Source organism: Schistocerca nitens, chromosome 2 (assembly GCF_023898315.1).
Source record: "Schistocerca nitens isolate TAMUIC-IGC-003100 chromosome 2, iqSchNite1.1, whole genome shotgun sequence".
NCBI lineage: Eukaryota > Metazoa > Arthropoda > Insecta > Orthoptera > Acrididae > Schistocerca > Schistocerca nitens.
The window spans coordinates 554499218-554521140 of NC_064615.1; the positions used below are offsets into that span (position 1 = coordinate 554499218).

The following is a 21923-nucleotide window of genomic DNA, read 5'->3' on the forward strand; positions in this document are numbered from 1 at the left end:
ATTATTTATATAATTCACTGAACAGAAACGATTTGGACAGCGAATAACTTGTCTTGTAATTTTAGTCTCTTCATTATTTATTCTACTTAAGTGTCAGGATATAGATAAATGAGGCGATTCGTGTAATTTTCCTCCTTTAGCGTTCATATTCCACATTCGATGCATCAGAAATATGAGTGGCCGGGGCTCTCTCTCTGTCGTAACCTCCTGAGCTTTTATGACGAAGGCTGCGTTTTACACAAATTTTTAAAAAACTTAATTTTTACGTTTCCGACCTTGCATACCTTTAATATAATAATTTGCGGATGAACTATAGAACAGTAGTATATTATTACAATTGTTTAGGTTATTTTACAAGTTTCAGCCGAAATCATCACAGAATTCTTTGAGGATGCGTCAGTTCTACTGCACGCGCAGTTCAAGCAGTGCTGCGGACATCGGCCGCGTGGCTAGAACCTGTGCTAGTTAAGTGTTCGAAGCGCCTCATGTCTGCCGTTGTTGGGGACCGTGTTAATTCAGAGTACACAACTTGATGCATGGTTTCGAATTTTAAAACAATTTTGTAAAAGGCAGCTGCCATAGTAAATGTAGTGCGCTCTTGCGTGCGTTTGGTGTACTATAGTTATCACAATGGCTTCCGTAAAAGACACAGCAACTTTCTTCGCTAAGGGAACTTCAAATCAGTTTGCACATGTTTTGAAGCTCTACCCGGAAGCTTTGAAGGCAAAGGCGGATAGTAAAAACAAAAAACCTGAAGAGATGATAAAATTGGATAACTGGTGAGTACGATTTTACAGAAATATTGGCTGATATTTAGGAAACAATGTCATTGAACCTTGCTTTGTATTACGCTGCACGTAGCAGACTACTCTCGATCAAGGAATGCTCTCCGGACGTCTCGATCTTCAGCGCGGTCATTAAATGCCAACCGTGTCACGTGGGAATCAGTGTCAACTGGCGTGCATCACCAATTTTCGCTTAAAGGGTTGTTGGGACGCAGTGTGTTAGTTACGTTATGCGGTCGGGTGTTGGTAGCGTCATGTCGACTGCGGAGCTGACGTTTGCCTTGAAGTTACAATCACTTTTTCTGCTGAATTTTCTAGAATGCTCGTGGATTAACATGTATCAACCTCTTATATTTATTATGTACTTGATCGTAAATTGTAAGACCGAAAGTAGTTTGTCGTTCAACTTGTAAAAAGGTCTTAAACATTGACCTCCTGATAACAGTTTATGCATCAAACCAAAATGGAGACTGAACAAAGAATTTGTAAAAATGAAATTGCTATTAGAAATATATCTATTTTGGACATCTGTAAACGTGTTCGTGATTAAATATGTTTGCTTCGAGAGAGAATTTAAATTACCTATATTTACAAGCAACATTTCGAGCTTGAAAGAGAAAGAGCTGATGGCTTTTAAATAGCCACAACGAAATTATAATTTTATTCGTGCCATTTACCTTTAGTTACTGCGTGTCAGCTAATCCTGAAATAAAAGCAAGTTAACATCGTCAAAATTAATACTAAATTTGTCGTTTGGTAAGAGCCATTCTTCGTTCCTAACATTATATAGGGTTTAAAGAGTATTAAGTGAAAATTAGTGTCAATGGTTAATTTCTAACACAGGCTTTAGTTTCTTGTCAGTGAAAACAGTAATCAAACATTCTCGCCTTGAAGTTGCGATATGTTTAGCATTTTCGGAGTCATTGTTAGAGATTGACCGATTACGGCCATGTGACGTTCTTTAGAATGTGGTTTCAGAGAGTTGCGGAACAATATTTATTTTTTTGTTTCTGTTTTGTATTCTGCATCGTAACGGTTATGTACGTTACAACTTCTATTAGACAATTCATTCATCTGTACAGATTTCCGGCCTTTTTCCCCTGTAATTAATCAAATTTTGCTATCGGATGCTTGGGACATTAGTCAGTGGAAATTAGGGAATAATTTTAAGCCAAAATGTGTGTGTTTTTTTTTGTCGAAGAGTTCAGATTTGTGCCCTTTACGTTGAAATTTACGGTAGGCTTTTTCCACCAAATAAAGTGTTTACTTCATGGTCGTGTCAGAACATTTACGTGCCACAGAAACTCAACTTTGGTATAAACATGTGCAGTGATTTCGTCCTCACATCCCAGTTAAACAATATACCGTAATCGCCTTTCTTTTTCACAGTGTTTCAGCTTTTACAATAAAAATAAATTGTTGGAACAACTTTAAGCCCCAGAGATCCTAAGCACTGTCAAGAAATGTATTCCCATTAAAATCTATCATGTAGGCTTCACACATTCTCTCTGAATGACTGTGCAATGGTGTAGTGTTCGGAAAGGAGTGCATTGCTGCTGATCAGTTTTCTGATTTACTGTAATTGTTTGCTAAATGTGCATATTTATGTTATGCATTGTCCCCAGAGCGTCCAAATCGGACTTAAATTTCCATTGTATCACACGAACACTTCAGCTCAACATATCAACACAATTTTTGTCTGCTGTTCAACAATTATGGTCCATTACAGGGAAATGCAACTAAAGCATTCAATAGAGTAATGATCTATTTTAAGAAAATACCTGAACAACATTTGCAAAAGCAAATAAAAAAAGTTTACAATACTTACAGAGTTATCTAAGGACATTCTCCTTCAGTCCAAGTAACTAACTGCAGGCTTCATACATGTGCAACACTCCCTCTTCCCTCCATGATGTCAGTGTGTTGGTGTATGTTTCAAGTATGCCTTGCCTGGATGACTACAATGTGCTGATTGTGCCTCAAAGAAAAGAGGGAAAGAAACTTTGGTTTGTGGGGTTAAGACCAGTTACTGTAACAAAAAGCTTACTACCATTGTAACCTAGGAGTTGGGAATATATCAACATCATTAATGCATTTCAGGTTGAACAAATAAGTGAATTTTAACGTCGTATCACTCATTAAGCCCTTTTAACATTGTGCTTGTAGGTGAACTGACAGCAAATTCTTGTGAGGGGAAGGATATGTGAAGACAATAGATAGGCTACATATTTTTACACATCTGTAGTACTAGTGTTAGCTTACTTCAAAGGTCTTAGCTGTACATTTATTGCGACCCTCCACTCCCACCCCCCCCCCACCCACTTGCTGTTGTTGGTAATAGAGTACTGTACATATTGAATAACATACATCTACATCTGGGTCACTTGCTGTATGTTTTAGTATAAACATATTTTATGCAGTATTGTTTTAGGGTCGACAGAAGCGTCCGATCCCACGCGTCGGCTTTGACCCATGACGTAAGGGTGTTGTCATGACGGCGCGGAGTTTGGTTTGAGTGTGGCTGTCTCCAGTTCTGTTTTATCTTATTTTATTTACTTTTCTGATCTGTTCGTTCTATCCCGTGAGATTTTTTTTTTTTTTTAAGACAAAAAGCACTAATCAGCTACTGAAGCATCTTTATCTTCTATGGGTTGCAGGGGTTACGACCCCTGGGGAGGTGGGTGGCTATTCATGCATGGCTGTCTTCACTTACACGTTGTAGCTACGCAAGGCGTCTAAATTTGTTTATATTTAGTTTGCCCCCCACGCAAAACACCCCATCTCCCGCGCTTGTCCCGTTAGTGTCATTAGGCTTCTTGTGGAAAGTGTGTGTGTTTGTTTTTGTTTCCGCCATATTTGTGACGTCATGGGTCAAAGCAGACGGGCGGGATCGGACGCTTCCGTATTTCCATTGTTTTATTTTGTCATGGTTGGCCTTGGATTTAATGCTCTATAGAATCTCTGATTTTCAAACACTTAAACTCTACTGACAATTCACAATTGATTTTCTTTGTATCTGTGAACATGATGTTGCTGCAAAGACTGCCTCACAACTTGCATTGACTTGTAAAGTCCTGCACAGAAGTGGTACACATGTCGTTGCTACGCTGTTACAAGCTTGCTTAATTGAAATTTAGTCAAACATTAAGCAATTTGTTTTGTTCAAATGATGCTTGATCATACATGTCTGTTATCTTAGCAGGTACATGTGTAGCTGCCTTGACAGCAAAAGATTTTTGTGTTGTTTTTAAAGCACGAAATTATCCCTCCCCCCACCCTTCCCCAAGCTAAGCTTGTGGTCCATGTTGCTCACAGGATATACTGTTCCTAATCTTACTTCTCATAATTATAAATGATAAACTATGTTGTGCATTAGGAAATGAAGTGTCCTCTTCAGGCCATGTGTTATGTAAGTGATCAGTGCATTCAGTTGAATCAGAGTTCTTTATTCAATTTCGGTACAGTGTTGGCAAGTGGAGTATGGCAGCTTGATATTATGCCTTCAATTGTACACCTTTTGCAATGCAAACATCTCATATAACACTAAACACATGGATTTCAATCAACTGTGTATGACACCCTTTGTTTGACATTAAATGTGACGCATGCATGAAGACAGCGTAAAATATTTAGACTGTTATTGCTTCAGAAATTTGACTAGTGGTGTATCTTACTTTGGCCACAATCCATGCTCTATTTTGAAGATAGGCCTACTTGGGCGAAGATTTTGTAAGGAAGTTGAACCCTTGTTGTATGTGCAGTTTAACTGAAATACTATGCATTCTTTCTTAACTTTTTTGTGTTTGACAGTCGTCAACTTTTTACAATTTTCTTTCAGTATTGAACTACATCAGCAGCACAGTTATTTTAATCTCCTAGTCCTTCAAATGTAGCACTTCCTGATTCCGTGTAGGACACTCGAAAATTCTGTGTAGATTAGACTTATCGCAATTGCAAAGCATGTCATCCCCACTCTTTGGGCTCAATTTTATTTTAGTATTCACCAGCACTACTCTTTCTTGTAGCCAAGTGAAAATTTTCCAAATCTTCCATGAAATTTTAATGTTACTAAGGCAGTCCACTTGATGTGGGTCCCAACTTGGATTTTCAATGCTAAGCAGTGACATAAGAGTCCTCTGTTTTTATTGTTGTGAGACATAGGTTGTGTCCTCTGCTCCATACATAACATACCTTTTAAGGTATTGTTGAATATATCATTGTATTCATAAGCTGCACATCAAATTGTTGGAGCAGAGGGCCTGCTTTCTTGTACAGCTCGTTCGAAAGTTTGGTGTGTGTGCATGTGTGTTGCCTCCTAGTTATGTGCGTGTGTGTTGCCTCCTTGTTATGTACGTGTGTGTTGCTCCCTTGTTATGTTTGTGTGTGACTGGATTCTTTTTGTTGTTCAAGCTACTGGACCAGAAAATGATTGTTGAGGTGGTGAAACTAGTAGCCTAAAAAAAAAGCTATAAAAATAATGGTTGCTAGAATATAAAGCTTGGAATTATTCAGACCAAATGGTAGCCTTACAAAGTTCTATATGGCACACATTATCTGATGATGGGACCCTCTGACTCGGAGTTCAGCTAAGTAGATATATTGATTGACATTAAATTCAGACCTTTATTTAAGTCCTTTAATCATTTATGACTGAGGAAGTCAATGGTAGTAGTAATTGGAAAATCATAGATGGATGACTGTCTTAGGTGGTGCTAAAATAAATTGCTATGTACTAGTGCATCATTAGTTATAATGTTTTAGTCTCTTGTTCATTGGCTCTTGAGGCAGCTGAACTTTGATAGTTACTAAAACGCACCATTTTATTGTAATTCACATTAATATAAAGTATTCCGCAGATTCAAATCAATTTCATGGTGAAAATTTGTGCAACCAAATGATTTGTATTAGTAGATTGATAAAAAAATTTCTGAATCTAAATTATGAATTCAAAACTGAGTAAACATGTCCTGTACCATCTTTCAAGCCATTGCTTTTCCTCTACTTTTAACTGTTGCACATGCTCCGCTGCACAGACAATTAGTAAATTATGAGCTTCCATACAACTTATTCGCTACATTATCAGCTTTTGAAGTTACTAAAAATTCCAAATGCAACTAATTGTTCGTAGATTTGAAACCATGTATCGTAAAATTGGCACCTGATGATTTAATCGTTGACCCCACTGAAAAAAATAGGCCTAGAATTACGTCTGTTAGATACATCTATTTTCATTTTGGTTTCATTTCACTTAATGCAAAAATACTGCTTATATTTAAAGAAACCGCTATTAATCCTTGCATTGGTCCATGGTGGCCATACCAATACATTTCTTTCAAATTGCACAGTGACAAGTACTTCTGAACTTTTTCTCCATGTATTCAAGTGGGAAAACATTCATTATTGCCCTTACATTCTAAACTAATTCTTCATTTTCAAGAAATTCTGTGTCATCTTGCATTATATTCCCAGCAAGCGTCTTTTTATGAATATTTTTTTCCCATCCTGTTAAAATATATTTTTCAACTGCAACATCCATGCCACTTTATCCATTTATCTACATGGATACTCTGCAAATCACACAAGTGCCTGGTAGAGGCCATTTTTTCATAAACACAAAATTGTTACGTATTGTCTTTTTTATTGGATAAGCTCTGATAAAGTTCGAATACAGTATCTTCAAACAAGTATCTTCCTCATTCCTGAGCTTAGATTATGTGACTCAAAAGTTTATATTGGTTGTCAGTGCACTGTTCTAGAGAGAAATATTTTTTTTAAAAACCATTGTGATGCACCAAGATGTTAGGGCTTTTCACATGTATGCTACATCAGGTCTCTCAGATTCTTTTTGTTTTCAGGAATTCCTTTGATGGAATTTAGTTACAAGCTGACAATTAAAGCACATAAATATCCTTATGTATTTACCACAGTATTGTGCTATATCAGAAAATAGGCAAAACACTTTTCATGCAGGGAGACTTCAAAAGTTAAATTATGCAGTGTTGTGGCAGGCCAAGTAACTTTTATTGAATGCTGCACTACACTTCAAAATACCACAGGCTCATTATACTATTTTTCAACATGGTCACCAAATCTCTCTAAACAATCCTAGCAGTGAAACTTCCTGGTAGATTAAAACTGTGTGCCCGACCGAGACTCGAACTCAGGACCTTTGCCTTTCGCAGGCAAGTGCTCTACCATCTGAGATACCGAAGCACGACTCACGCCCAGTACCCACAGCTTTACTTCTGCCAGTATCTCGTCTCCTCAGTCTCGTCAGACGAGATACTGGCAGAAGTAAAGCTGTGGGTACCGGGCGTGAGTCGTGCTTCGGTATCTCAGATGGTAGAGCACTTGCCCGCAAAAGGCAAAGGTCCTGAGTTCGAGTCTCGGTCGGGCACACAGTTTTAATCTGCCAGGAAGTTTCATATCAGCGCACACTCCGCTGCAGAGTGAAAGTCTCATTCTGGAATCCTAGCAGTCATTCATTTCCTCAACAATGGAAACCTGCTCTTTGACCGTGGAGCCATTCGATAACTGCTGTGTGAACTTGTTAATCGTCTGAAAATTTGAGATTGCTGCTAATCAGTGCCTCGATTGCGTGGACATGTAGTCTGTACTCGTGATGTCTTGCCACACCTGTGCAGGATTTGTTATATAGTTGACCCCATTTCACTACAGTTGGATGCAACATTGCATTCAGTCCATGTACCGCTAGAATTTCACTGTGTGCAATTTAGACAGTTTGCCCACAAGAATCATAGTGTCGCATGTACTTCATCTTTGGAGTATATTTCCAGCTGCTGCACTGTTTCACTCTTGCACAGTTGTGCATCTTCTATCTGTGAAAATCAGCCACTCTTGTTGCAAAAATGTCTTAATGTGGGACAACATGAATGATTTACTTGTGAAATCACTTTGAATATGGCCATTCTGCTATTTTTTATGAATTGCAAAAATCAGTTCCTTTTATCTTTGAAACAAAGATTTATTTTGCGTTTAGTACACTGCACAAATGTGAACCTTTATATCCGGGCAATCCACATTTGAAATGAAGTTTTATGGGATCTGTTTATCATATCAGGTAGAGGCATGGTGTGGAACATCTTTGATGTTAGTGATGGAAGAGGCTTAGGTTTTTTGAGGTGTCACCTCATTGAAAATGCATCCTCTTTATCACATTCCTCCTCTTCTTCCTCAGATACTCGCTTTTGTGAATGTGAAAGTATGGTTAATTGTTGAATGTAGACCCAGTGTGGAATATCAGCGTGTCACAGAATATTCTAAACACAATCTATTTTAAAATCGCATAAACCAAGGAGAAATAACCTGTATTTCTTGAAGCTTTGCTTACACTAAAATATCTAGCTTTCTTCAGTGAGATGTTGAAATCTAATAGGAGCTTGCAGAAACAAAAACAAGTGATCCAAAAAAAAGTACACCCACTACAATCAGGCACAGCAAGTTTAGTTAATTGCCTGAGATACAAAGAAAAGAGAGTTGGGTGTAGCATATATGCTACATGAGGTCTGTGGTTGTGGTGGTGGTGGTGGTCATTGTCGTCGAGGTGGTGGGACTGAAGTGGAGTGAGCACAGAAGGTCAATTGTAGGGACAGAGTTCTTGGAAACTGTAATTCATCTATAAAAGATACTGCATATGGACCATTTGTGTGACCCATTCTTGAGTAGTGCTAGAGAGTTTGTGAGCCCCACCAGATCCAGATTAGAGGAGGACATAGCAGCAGTTCAGAGGTGTGCTGTTGGCTTTGTTACCAGTAGGTTCAGTCAACATCTGGTGTTAAGGAAATGCTCCATGAACTCAAATGGGAGTCCCTGAAGGGAAGAAGACATCCTTTTCGCAAAAGTTAAGTGAAAAGGTCTAGAGAACTGGCATTTGTGACAAGCGGCAGGACAGTAAGGACCACAAAGACGAGAACAGAAATCTGTGCTTATGTGAAAGCGTTTGGATGGTTTTTCCTCCCCACTCCATTTGCAAATGGAACAGGAAATGAAATTGCTAACATTGGGACAAAGTATCCTCAACCATGCACCATACAGTGGCTTGCAGTGTGTGGATATAGGTGTAGAAGTAAGATCAAAATGTGTTTTTTTTCCCCCCCTTAATGGTTGGTTACATTCAATTTTCTTAATTTCTTTGATCGGCTGTTCTAAGTGATCGAGACATTGTTTCCACTGCATTACTCACTTGTGCATCCACAAACTGATGCATTTTTCTTAATAATTAATCTGTTGCTTTCCATGGTCTTTCTTTGTTATTATGACCAATTGGTTGAAATTTCAGTAGTGATATTCCAACAGCTGATTAGCTTTTAATCAGAGCTTGAGAAATATTGGTTTCATCAGCTTCAACTAGTTTATTGGCCACATTTTTGTGTTTAACTGAAATGGCACCAAAATAAGAAAAGTCTCAAGTTATCTCTTTTTCAGAGGTGTCAGTTTTAAGATACATGTAGTCAAATATAGGCAAATTTGGTACATTTGCTATTTTTGATGCTTTACAGATGACTAACCTAGTGAACACATTTTCAGAAAAGTTTGATTTGCCAGTTTTCTGACAGGCAGACAGACAGAGCACTGACAACTGGAGCCTTATACTTGCTGTTTATTCCTTGTTAAAATTTAGGGAAGATTTGTCATGGGAAAATTTTTCAGCTAGTTTAGAGAGAGATTGTGCTATGAGCAGTGCATTCTGTTGTTTCCATGTTCTGAACAAAAAGTTGTATCAGGATACCATTTTGTGGGATCCTAGCTCTATCAGCTCAGGACAAAGGTTTACCAAGCTTAAGAATTTGTTTCGAATGCATCTAGTTGTGGAGAAAGTGGCCCTGTGAAAACAGCTCTAATACCTAGACCAAATTACAGATAAGGTTGAAATTTGGCAGACAATCATGCAGGTCCCTTCTGCACAAATTTTTTCCAGTGCAAGCGTGGTAAAAATTGGACACGAAGGTCATTTCACATGGAGTTACTCCTGTGAGATCTATTTGATGTGTCCCAGACAGGTATTTGTATGGGTTGAATATTTCCAGTAGTGGATCATTGATATTGTAATTGTAGGATGTTGTGTTTTTGTATTTTGTGAAGTGCACAATTTTACATTTCTGAACACTTAAAGCATGTGACAATATTTGCACAACTTTGTAATCGTATCATGAGCTGCCTGAATATTTATGCAGCTTTTTTCATGTAACTCATCTGCCAAAAGCATGAGGTTGCTGTTAATATTGTTGCCAGGTCATTAACACACAACAAGAATGGCTAGGGCCTCAGTACACTTCTCTGGGCAGGTCTGAATCTATCAGTGATTCTCCATCAAAGGAACATGTCGTGTCCTCTCTACCAAGAAATCCTCAACAGTCAAAGATTTGAAGATGCCTCTTCTGATCATACTTTCATTAATAAACGTTGACTGGTAGAGTGTCAAATGCTTTACAGAAGTAAAGACATATTGCCGTGGTTCAAATCTTTGAGCACATCGTGTGAGAAAAGGGCAAGTTGGGTTTTGTGTGACCAATGTTTACAGAATCCACATGGGATGGCATGGAGGAGGTCATTCTGTTTGAGATACGTCATTATATTTGAGCAAAGAATATGTTCTGAAATTCTAAGGCAGATTGGAGGAGGTAGATGATGGGATGATGCACAGTAGCAAGGGGCAGTAGTTTGATGGATTATTTATGCTACCTTATTTGCTTGATAGGTTTGTGGTGTATTATGAATCAAGGGGTGCTAACTCAGTTGCAAATTCTGTATTGAACCTGATAGGGACTCCATTTTGCCCTGGCATCGTGTTCTGTTTTAGTGATTGCAGCTATTTCTCAACACCATTGAGGTTAATATCAGTTATCACTCATATTTGCAATGGTGCAAGAATTATACTCTATTTTCCTTTGTAACAGAACATTCGAAAATGAATTTAGCATCTCCCACATTTGCCTTGCTATTCTCAATTTCAGTTTGTCATCCACAAGATTGATTGGTTTAAGGGGGGGGGGGGACATAAGAATCTTGGACAGTATAGTCGTCGTGTATATGGGAGGAGGTAAATTATGGGATGATGCACAGTAGCAAGGGACATTGTACCATGTGACACACCATTCTCCCAAGTCTGTGGCTTGCACTTTAGTGTGAGAATAGCCATAGAATATTTAGTGTTGATTTTCAAGATAGGTTTGGTAAGTTTATTTAACATACTTCATTATGGTTTGAAGATGTTACCAATTGCCCTGCAAAGTCTAGCTACAAAATTTCAAAAATAAAAATTAAGTGACGATTCTAGTAATATACTACTAACTCCTATGCTGTTCTTCCAGAGAGCCTCAAAGACAAGACAAGATTAGATTAATTACCACACCGAGAGATTTAAACATTCATTCTTTCTACACCCCAGACACTAATTGAGTGGGACAAAATACTAATACTTGGCACCCTCTGCAGTGCAGTACACTTCACATTGGTCTGTAGAGTATGGATAACATTTGGCTTAGTGTGTAATTTTTCATTTTTTTATTGTCTTGCAGAAGAAAAAAGTAATTAACTGTTACAAAATTTAGTCAAATTTTAGTTTTACAGATGTTGTTTTGTATTGTTGCTGTAAAAATCTATTGTTTTAGAAAGTGAAGATGACATTTTAAAGTATAGTTTCGATAACTTGGTTGCTGCAAGTTGTCATTTGCTTACCTATAATTACAAGTGAAGGCTATATATATAGTTTGTTAGATCCTTTTCTGGTGGGAAAAGAGAACTGCTGTTGAGTTGTTCTGGTGTGCAATTATGACATAAATCGAGAATTTGTCATCATCATGAAGCCATTTGAGTATCAGCAAAGATAATGCTGTAATCTATTTGCAAATAAGAAATATCACATTCAAGGGGGGGAAAGCATCGGAATGATTAATTAAATCCTGGTGAACAGCTACAAAAATTCACTAAAGTGGGTTCAGTTGCACATAGTATGTTATGTGGAACTCTGTACAGATTGATTTCTATCACAGATTCAGCTTGATATGATGAAATGTGTGAAAAGTTTAACAGCATTTTGAGTTCGCTTGGAGCTTAACTTCGTAAAATTCAGTGTGTTTGTAAATGAGTTTTAAATGGCCATCTCAAAAGTAAACTAATCTGGCGTGAAGCATAGCAAGCATTCAAGTGGCATCTGTTACTAGCTTTGTCCGTTGAGAGTTACAGAAGCCCGCACTATCAGTTAAACAGGAGTGAATAAACTGCTCGCATTCTTAGAAACAAGATAATTTTATTTTTCACCCCGAGTCACACAAATAGTGGTGTAACCGTTTGAGCTTCTTTCCAAGTCATCATATAATTCTTATAACTCACTTTGCAATTGGTCACTTCCGGAAACGCGTAGTGGCATTACAGTAATAAAGTACAGCAATGTTTAAGGAAAACACATCACACTGTCAATGCTTTCAGGTCAGTTGTGCAAATACTGTCAACCTCAATTACGTGTTGACTCATGATAATCTAACTACATAACGCTCACTTTCAGGTGCAGTAATATCGTGGTTGACTAATAAACACACTGAATATTAACTCACTCGTGCCACAGAATGTGTCCTATCAACCTTCCTTCTTTCAGTCATCAGTCAAGTTGCGCCACAAATTTCTTGTTTCCCCAATTCTGTTAAGTACCGCCTCATTAGTTACAAGGTCTTTTCATTTAATTTTCAGCATTCTTCTGTAGCACCACAATTCAAAAGCTTATTTTCTCCTCTTTTTCTAAACTATTTATCATCCCATGTCTCACTTCCTACACTCCAGACAAACACCTTGTGCCACTCATTTTGTGTGTGTGTGCGCGTGTGTTCAAAGGATATCTCCAAAAGCTGGCAAGTTTTCCTTCTTTGGTGAATGCCTATGGACAATTCAATGCTTCTACTTTTCTATGAGTGATCTCCTTTAATCCTGAAGTATGAACATACTAAAAGAACTTTCCTACAGCATTAATGAAATGTACATTTTGTATCCTTTCTGCTTTGGCAATCATCAGTTATTTTGTTGCCCAAATAGCAAGCACCACCAAATTTAGTTTGACTACATTCCATTATCCTTGTTTTGCTTCTGTTGATGTTTATCTTATATCCTCCTTTCAAGACACTGCCCGTTCCATTCAATTGCTCTTCCAAATCCTTTTGCATCTCAGACAGATTTAGTGTCATCAGCACATGCAAGTTATTGCATCTTTGCTCAGTGTACAGATTGAATAATATTGGGTGTAGGCTACAACCATATCTACTGCCTTGTCAACCACTGCTTCCCTTTCATGCCCCTTGACTCTTTATAACTCCCATCTGTTTCCTGTAGAAGTTGTGAAGAGTCTTTTGCTCCCTGTATTTTCTTCCTGCTACCTACAGAATTTGCAAAAGAGTATCTCAGTCAACGTTGACAAAAGCTTTCTCTAATTCTACAAGGCTATAAACATAGGTATGCCTTTCCTTACCCTGTCTTATAAGATAAGTCGTGGCGTCAGTCTTTCCTCACATTTTCATGCAATTCTGTGGAAACCAAAGTGATCTTTCGCAGGGTTGGTTTCTACCAATTTTTCCATTCTTCTATAAAGAATTCATGTTAGTATTTGCAACTGATAGTTTGATAATTTTTACACCGGTCGGTAATTGATTTCTTTGAAACTGGAACTATTACATTCTTCTTGAAATGTTAGTATTCAGATTTTCTCATGAATCTTGCACACCATATATTCCGTGTAGTTGTGATAATGCCGTGTCCTGGATGGCACAGTGGTTTCCGCACCTGCCTAGTAAGTGAGAGATCTGGGGTTTGAATCCTGGTCTGATACACATTTTTGCTCATCGCCGCCGATTCCTCTTAATATCTCATTGCAGCTGAATGCAGTGATCCCCCTTTAATTTACATATAATGTTTCATGGCTATAGATTCTGTGTGTTGTCTACTCTTTTGGACTAACACCATGCTTTAATATAACCATATAAAATAGTTGTCCTGGCTGGCTCTCCCAAAGCTGTGGTTAGTTCTGGTGGAATGTCATCTGTTCCCATTGACTTGTTTCAACTCAGGTCTTTCAGTGCTCTGTCAGATTCTTCTCCCCTCACCTTGCTCAAGTGAGGATGCTATTTATGCATTCACTCATCAAATGGTACAAGCCTTAAGTAATAGTATATTTCCAATTGGTATTTATTCTGCTCTTTCTGAGGTGTTTGGTTGTGTAGATCATGATACTCTCCTACAAAAGTTCATGTTTTACGGAATTGATGGCTTTACACACACGTTATTTGAATCGTACTTAACAAACGGAATCCAAAAAGTTATGCTGAATAATTCAGACAATGTCAGAAAGGTAGAAAATTTTAGTGACTGGGGAAAAAATCCAAGCATTCAGTTTTGGGTCACACCTATTCCTTATACATGTGAGTGACCTTCCACTTAATATTCAACAAGAAAATTGGTGCAGATGGTACTAGTGTTATAGTGAATACCACTAGAGAGAAAGCAGCAGAAGAGTTGTAAACAATATTTTCAAAAGCATTTTTAAGTTGTTCTCTAATAACAGACTATCCCTAGATTTTGGAGGGAAAAAAGAAAGAAAAGAAACACTTCACTCAGTTCTGTACAAAAAAAAAAAAAAAAAAATAGTTGTACAAACAATCTTGCACACGAGTACGAGTCAGTAAGCAGGGTAGAATGCTATAAATTTTTGGGTTGTACTGAGGACAACTTGAACTGGAAGAAGCATATTACTGAGCTTTTGAAAAAAATGAAGTTCAGCTACTCTTGTGTTTCATACAGTTACTTATCTTGGAAACAACAGCATCTTGACATATTTTGCATATTTCCACACAGTGGCATTGTACGGAAGAATTTTTGGGGTAACTAATCACTTGGAAAGAAAGTACCGATTGCACAAAAGTGAGCAGCGGAATAATACATAGTATTCACTCATGGACATAATGTATGTATCTCTTCAAGAAGCGAAGCATTTTAACTGCACCATCAGAATATACATATTCGCTAATGAAGTTCATCATAAATAATCCCTCACAATTTGAGAAGAACAGTAATGTGCTTACCTGCAACACATTTATTACCCTTTGATAAACTGTCTGTGGCTCAGAAAAGTGTGTACAGAAACAAAAATTTTTGATTTGCCCAGTAATATAAAATGTCTGAAAGGTAGCTAAGCAAGTTTTAAATCTAATGTAAAATCAGTTTTCTTGGACAACTCGTATTGCATTGATGAATTTCTTCTTAAAAACTGGTAACCAGTGAGAGATTAAGTGTAGTCGCATTAGTAGGACTAGGAATGATCATTTTTTCATTAATGTTAATACTAATTGTGTATATGTATCCTATAAACTGGTCTGTTCCACATCATTTCAATAAGAGTATTGTTCAAGTGATCTATGGAAAGTGTAACTAACTAAATAACTGTCTTCGCCTATGTCCTGTTCCATTTCTATAATATTTTCCTTAAGTTTATCCCTCGGGTGTATGGACCCTCTATATACTCATTCCACCTTTCAATTTTCCCCTCTTTGTTTAAGACTGGTTGCCCATCTGAGCCCTTGATGTTCTTATAGCTGCTTCTCTTTTCTCCAAAGGCCTCTTTAATTTTACTGTTGGTGATACTTATCTTCTAACTCCTTTCATTTGTCCTCTAGCTGTTAGTGCCTAGCCATTTTGCACTTTCTGCCAATCTCATTTTTAGACCTTTATATTCCCTTCCACCTGCTTCATGTCCTGCCTTTTTATATTTGTTCCTCTCATCAATTATCCAAGGATTTCTACTAGGCCTTGTCTTTTTCCTATTTGATTCTCTGCTGCCTTCAGTATTTCACCTCTCAAAACTACCCATTCATCTTCTACTGTATTCCTTTCCACTGTTCTAGTCATCTGAGGCCCAATGCTTGTTCTGTAACTCTCAGGTTCCTTCAACTTATCCAAGTCTCACGTCCTTGATTTCCTACCATTTTTCAGTTTCCTCAGCTTCAATCTACAGTTCATAACCAGCAAGTTGTGGTCAGAGCCTGCATTTGCCCCTGGAAATGTCTTAAAATTTGAAATCTGCTCCTGAAATCTCTGGCTTACCATTATATAATCTATCTGAAGTCTTCTTGTGTCTCCAGAAGTCTTCCATATATACCACATTCTTCATGATTCTTAAACCAAGTTTTAGTGATGATTAAATTGTGCTCTGTGCAAAATTCTGCCAGGTGGCATCCTCTTCCATTTTGTTCCCCCAGTCCATATTCACGTACTACTTTCCTTATCTTCCTTTTTCTATTATCGAATTCCAGTCCCCCATCACAATTAAATTTTCATCTCTTTTAGCTATCTGAATAATTTCTTTTATCCTGTCATGCATTTCTTCAATCTCCTAATCATTTGCATAGCTAGTTGGCATATATAAACTCGTGTTATTATGGTAAGTATGGGCTTCTTGTCTATGTTGGCTGCAATAATGCGTGCAAGAGGATGTTGTCATAAGGAGAAACAAAACTGGTGCTCTACTGATTGAAGTGTTAATCAGGCAGGTAGGTTAGAAAATTTAAAAAGGGAAATGGATGGATTGAAGTTAGATGTAGTGGGAAGATGGTAGATGTTCAATATCCCTTGTTAGTCTTACTTGGTGCTGGTCCCACACAATTGAACTGTATTCCAAGATGGCTCGCACAAATTTGTTGTGAAAAATCTCCTCTTAGACTGTTTGCATTTCAAGCATTGCATCGCCTTTTTTCCTATCTACATCTTTAAAAGACAAGAGTTTCATTATGGGGGATTAGATATTGGTGATTCCTGAATACTGTTCCACAATCTAGTCTTCGGGATATGCATTTTGAACTGCAAGCATTCCATTTTATATGTAGTTCCCATTTTTATGCTGAGTGCTAACCATGAAGAGGACTAATTTACAGACATCACTAATTAGTAGGGATACACTTGAAAAGAAACTTTCATGTTCAAACAAACCTATAAAAGTATTATTACTTATTGACAAATACTAAATGTTACAGAAACATTATGTTAAAACATTTACAATAGGCCTCATATTGCTTTATGTGAAAGAAATTGTCAATTCAACTCCAGTCTTATTTTCAAGGTATCAGAATGAACTCCCAAAGAAGCTGAAGGCAAGAGGAAAGGACACTTACCTTATCCATGAAGAATTGGTGCAGACAATGAAATGGAAGCAAACTGTAAGTTGCAAATGAAATTTATTCATGCTTTTGAACAGTTTCTTCGTGGTAAAGATGTACTGTCGACACTTACTCAAATATGAGGGACACTCAGAGTTATAAGAAAATTAGAGTTACTGCATTTTCAAAAACATCTCCGTCGTATATTCTCAATACTTTCAGGTGTTTTAACTATGAACACACGTAATTTCTATCAATTTGGTGAACAGAGAAGGTAAAGGAACATGGTGTGCTTTGCATGTTTTCAATGAGAAAGGACAAATATAGTCAGTAGCGGCTCTGCTAAATTCTTCTTCTTCTCATATCTCTCTCTCTCTCTCTCTCTCTCTCTCTCTCTCTTTCTCTCTCTATCATGGGTTCACTGTATGCTCTTGCATCCTCATTGCTGTGTGTGCCAAGTAGAAATAAATCTTGATACATTTCAACGTATTTCTCTATATGTGAATGTCTACATCTATGCTTTGCAAACAATAGTGAACTGCATGGCAGAGGATGCTTCCCAATGTCAAACTTATTAGGGCTACTTTCCATTTTATTTCTATATGGAGCATTGAAATAATGATTGTTTAAATGCTTCTGTACATTCTGTAATTAACATACTCTTTGTGGGACATCCACAGCTGTTGCTAAAATCTTTCATGATGAGCAAATGTGCTCAGTTGTAATTGACAAATACATTATTTGCATAAAATCATGTCTAGGATCTGTCAATTACAGTTTTCCCTGTGTGGGCAATGTTTGGGCATTGTAGTATATTGCTAGATTCCTCACCTGATGGTGATTCTTGAAACTTAGGAAGTATTTTGCTAGATAATTGATAGTTAAAGTAAATTCCAGTTGGTTTCTGAATATCTGTGTTATGATCTTGTTAAAATAACTATTTATTTAGCACCACAAACACAAACTATAAGAAGTTCACAAATATTTTTAGTCACATTGAAATGGAAGTGGTAAACAGAAACAAAAGACTAGTTACTCCAATATAATTTCAACAGTGTTTATATTTCACTGCGCATCAGTCACAACCACGTTCTACTGCCCCCAAATGTCTGCTTGTGTTTGTGTATGTGCAACCAACAGTTGCTTCATCAGGAAAGAGGGAAGGATGTGGGTTTTAAGGGAGAGGGTAAGGAGTCATTCCAATCCCGGGAGCGGAAAGACTTACCTTAGGGGGAAAAAAGGACACGTATACACTCGCGCGCGCGCCCGAGTGTATACGTGTCCTTTTTTCCCCCTAAGGTAAGTCTTTCCGCTCCCGGGATTGGAATGACTCCTTACCCTCTCCCTTAAAACCCACATCCTTCCCTCTTTCCTGATGAAGCAACCGTTGGTTGCGAAAGCTTGAATTTTGTGTGTATGTTTGTGTGTCTATCGACCTGCCAGCGCTTTCGTTGGGCTATTTCATAGTTTCTCACGTATCCCTAGCACTAGCACCATGCGAGTCAAATGTCACATGATTGTTCGAGCAACGTCAATACTGTATCAAGCACATTGTTGTATCAAGAAATCTTGAACCTGTATTATGAATATCATTTGTTTAGACCTGCCTTCCAAATGCTTCAAAATAAATCTGCATGTGACCTCAAAATTCAAAGCCTCATCTGTAAATAAAAATTACTCCATTGAACAATGTAAATTGTTGACCTCAGCAGCAATATTTTAAACTGCAAATATAAGATGACCCTGTTTTTTTAAATATGAATTTAGGAGAGAACCTCATCTTACAATTGGGTAAATACAGTACAGAGTTTGGAAAGGACTTCTACCCATGTCTCTAAAATACTACAAATTGCAACAATTCTATAAATATCTCGTATTTTCTCTCTAATGGATTTCTTATCAAAGCACTGGACACAAAATGCCTTACAGAATGTTTTATTGAATATGGTTGCTCGAAATATGTTCCGCCCCTTATCCTTATCACCAAATATTTTGTAGAGTCCCCATGTGGTTGAAATAGCCCACAAGGAATAGCAGTCATAAGTACTCATGAAAAAAACAGAATCATCAATATTAGTCAGTTGTCGACCATATACTCGCTGCCCCTCAGTGCTCAATATATCTGTAGTTTCATTTTGAAGCACCGTACAAAATGCTACTTCAAATGAACTTCTTACATCACTTATTCAGCCGGTTCGATACCTGGTAACTCTTGGGGTACTCTTGATGACATTTTAAGCTGATAGGCGGTCATGTTATGCTGGTAGGTGTAACTGCCATTCCATATTCCCATTAGTAGAAAGAAAAGACTGTACACGATTTTATACAGTTTTTAGTGTTGTCACTGTCTTCAGAATATGTGCTTTCAGATGCATTACTGATGTGAGTCACTGATCCGATTGTGTTGTTGTCACAATTCAAATTGAGCAGAAACAGTAAAGATTCAAATAATTCAGCATATTTATGTTGGGTCATTATGACTTGAACTTCACACATTTCACTGTGGTTTATGTCCAAACTACGTAAAACATTTTATAGTATTTTCATGTGTGTGTTGCTTTTACATTTTTGCCCAAAGTCACAGAATTTCATAAACTTACCTTGGTATTTAAATGATGATTAACAAAAGTTATAACAATTTTGGATTTTGAAGACCCAAACAGAACAGTAGGGTTAATGTTGTAAATTTGAGTATTAGGATTTATTAGCTACATGGCCACAGTTTTTCACTCATCTTTCCTAAATTGAGCTCATTTTGTCATTTTAGTGTAACAATTTTTTTGATAGTGTACCACAATCTGCTTCTTTGTTGTGAAAAATTCTGTGATTGCTTCTTTCTGGATCTTCATTTAAATAAATAGTTTTCACTGTTTTTATCAACACTTCCATCACCAGTCACATGCTTTCAAACTATGGGTAATTTTATCAGCTTCTTACTTTATATAGGTTCTCTGAAACATACGAATCACAGATGCAAAGAGGTCATGTTTGCATTATAGGCCCCATTTCACATACTTACAATTAGTACCATCTATTGATATACAATTAGTGCCATCTATTAATATAAGTACGACAGTGTGTCTCAATCTTTTTCAGAAGCAGAACGCTTTTTAATGTCAACATTTATGATGAAGGGACCCCTATGATTTCCTATAGTATGTTTTTAATGGAACATTGTATTTCGCCACCTACCAGCTCTTCCATAGTCATCCCATCCCAGAACCCCAATATAACCTCCAGTCCTTATTGTAATCCATGGGCCCTTCCCAGAACCTCTCCCCTGAGTCCGTCTCCCTCCTCACCCCAACAACATCCTGCACACCCACTGTCAACATGCTCACCAAACTTCCCACCCAATAATCTTGGATGCACCATTATAGCTGTCCACTGAAAGAATTTCCATTCTCATTGACCAACACTTCCAACCAATTGCCCAGAACCTATCGTTGCACTTCAAAGATACTAATCATCCCTCATACCCCTTGCTTTGACACTATTGAACACTACCCGTCCGAACAGTGTTTGGACTCCAAACCCACTTCCTCATTCCTTATACACCTTACCAACTTTGTCCAGGCTCACAACTACTTTTCTGTCTGAAGGGAAGTTATAAGTCAAGGGCAACTGCAGGGCACCCTCATATGCTAATCTGTTTGAGCCATCTCGAGGGACCCTTCCTAGTCTCCCTAAATTACCAGCCCCTAGTCTGGTTCTGGTTCATTGACAATAGCTTCATGTTGTGGTTGCATGGCTAAGGCACACCTTTCCCACCCACTTCATCTAGTCCTCCTCAACCCAACTTGCGATCTTCCTGGACATTGACTTCCACCTCTCTGATGGCTTGATTCACATCTCTGTCCACATTAGAGCAACTAACCATCAACAGTACCTGAATTTCAATGGCTTCCATCCCATCCACGCGAAAAAAATCCCTCCCACACAGAGTAGCCACCCATGGACGACATATCTGCAGTGACGATAACTCTCTTGCCCAGTAGGCTGAAGGTCTTCCAAAGGCCTTCACAGGTGGGTATCCACAAACGCCACGAATCCTGTTACTGTCCTCAAGAATCAGCTTTGACCTAGTGCCCCTCTCATCACCCAATAATATCACACATTGGGCTGGAACAGCTGAACCACATCCTTCATCAGGCTGTTATATTTCACATGCCCTGAAATGAAGGACATCCTACCCAACATCCTTCTCACCCCTACTAAAATTTGTGTTCCGTCACCAACTCAGCCTGTAGTTGAGATGGCATAAGAAGATCCCGACGGCTCGTACTGATTTTGTCAGCTTTCAGCTGCGAAGTGCTAACAGCTGCAGGTTGAAACAGCAGCCATGTATGGATCTATGACAATAGGAGGCTTTGCCATAGAGATGTTTACAAAATAGTGTCATGTTATTGGTTGAGCTAGATCCGTGAAGCTGCCACACTCAGCCCCTGTCAGGGATTAACTTACGCCAATTCAACTACACCCAGCATCCTAGTCCATCCCTATGCCAACCCCTTGCCACAAGAATCATATCCCAGCACTTCATACTCCGACCCCGTCATAGGTTTATCTTACCCCCATCACGGCCGGGTCACCTGTGAAAGCAGCGATGTCATACACTAACTCTGCTGCAAACACTGCACAGCATTTATGTCACGAGTACCAACCAGCTGTCCACCTGGATGAATGGCCACAACCGAACTGTTGCCAAAAGCAAAGTTGATCAAGCAGTGACACTAAATGTGGCTGAGCATAATAGATTCAGTTTCAATGGCTGCTTCACATTCCAGCCACCAGGATCCTTTTTCTCACCACCAGTTTCTCTGAACTACATGGATGGCAATTATCCTTGCCACACATCCTTTGCTCCCATAATCGTCTTAGCCTCAATCTCCAGAAACCTGTAGTCCCTGCACCCTCCTGCTAACAGTATCCCCTTCCTCCATCCTCTCAGCTCCTCCCATTTCATGTCCCCAGCTCATTTCAGTGTGCG

At 38.2% G+C, this 21923-nt stretch overlaps 1 protein-coding gene across 2 annotated transcripts in view; it reads left to right on the forward strand.

Moving 5' to 3' along the window:
• The first annotated feature begins 410 nt into the window (after positions 1 to 410).
• Positions 411 to 21923, forward strand: part of LOC126236579 (uncharacterized) — a 39746-nt gene continuing 18233 nt past the window's right edge. The window contains exons 1-2 of one of the 2 annotated variants that reach the window (XM_049945993.1): positions 411 to 779; positions 16897 to 16993. In XM_049945993.1, coding sequence (XP_049801950.1) covers positions 631 to 779; positions 16897 to 16993 — 246 coding nt within the window. In that variant the 5' untranslated portion in view covers positions 411 to 630. Of the gene's footprint in view, positions 780 to 912; positions 1123 to 16896; positions 16994 to 21923 lie in introns of those variants that run through there. The other variant, XM_049945994.1, reaches the window with a different exon arrangement.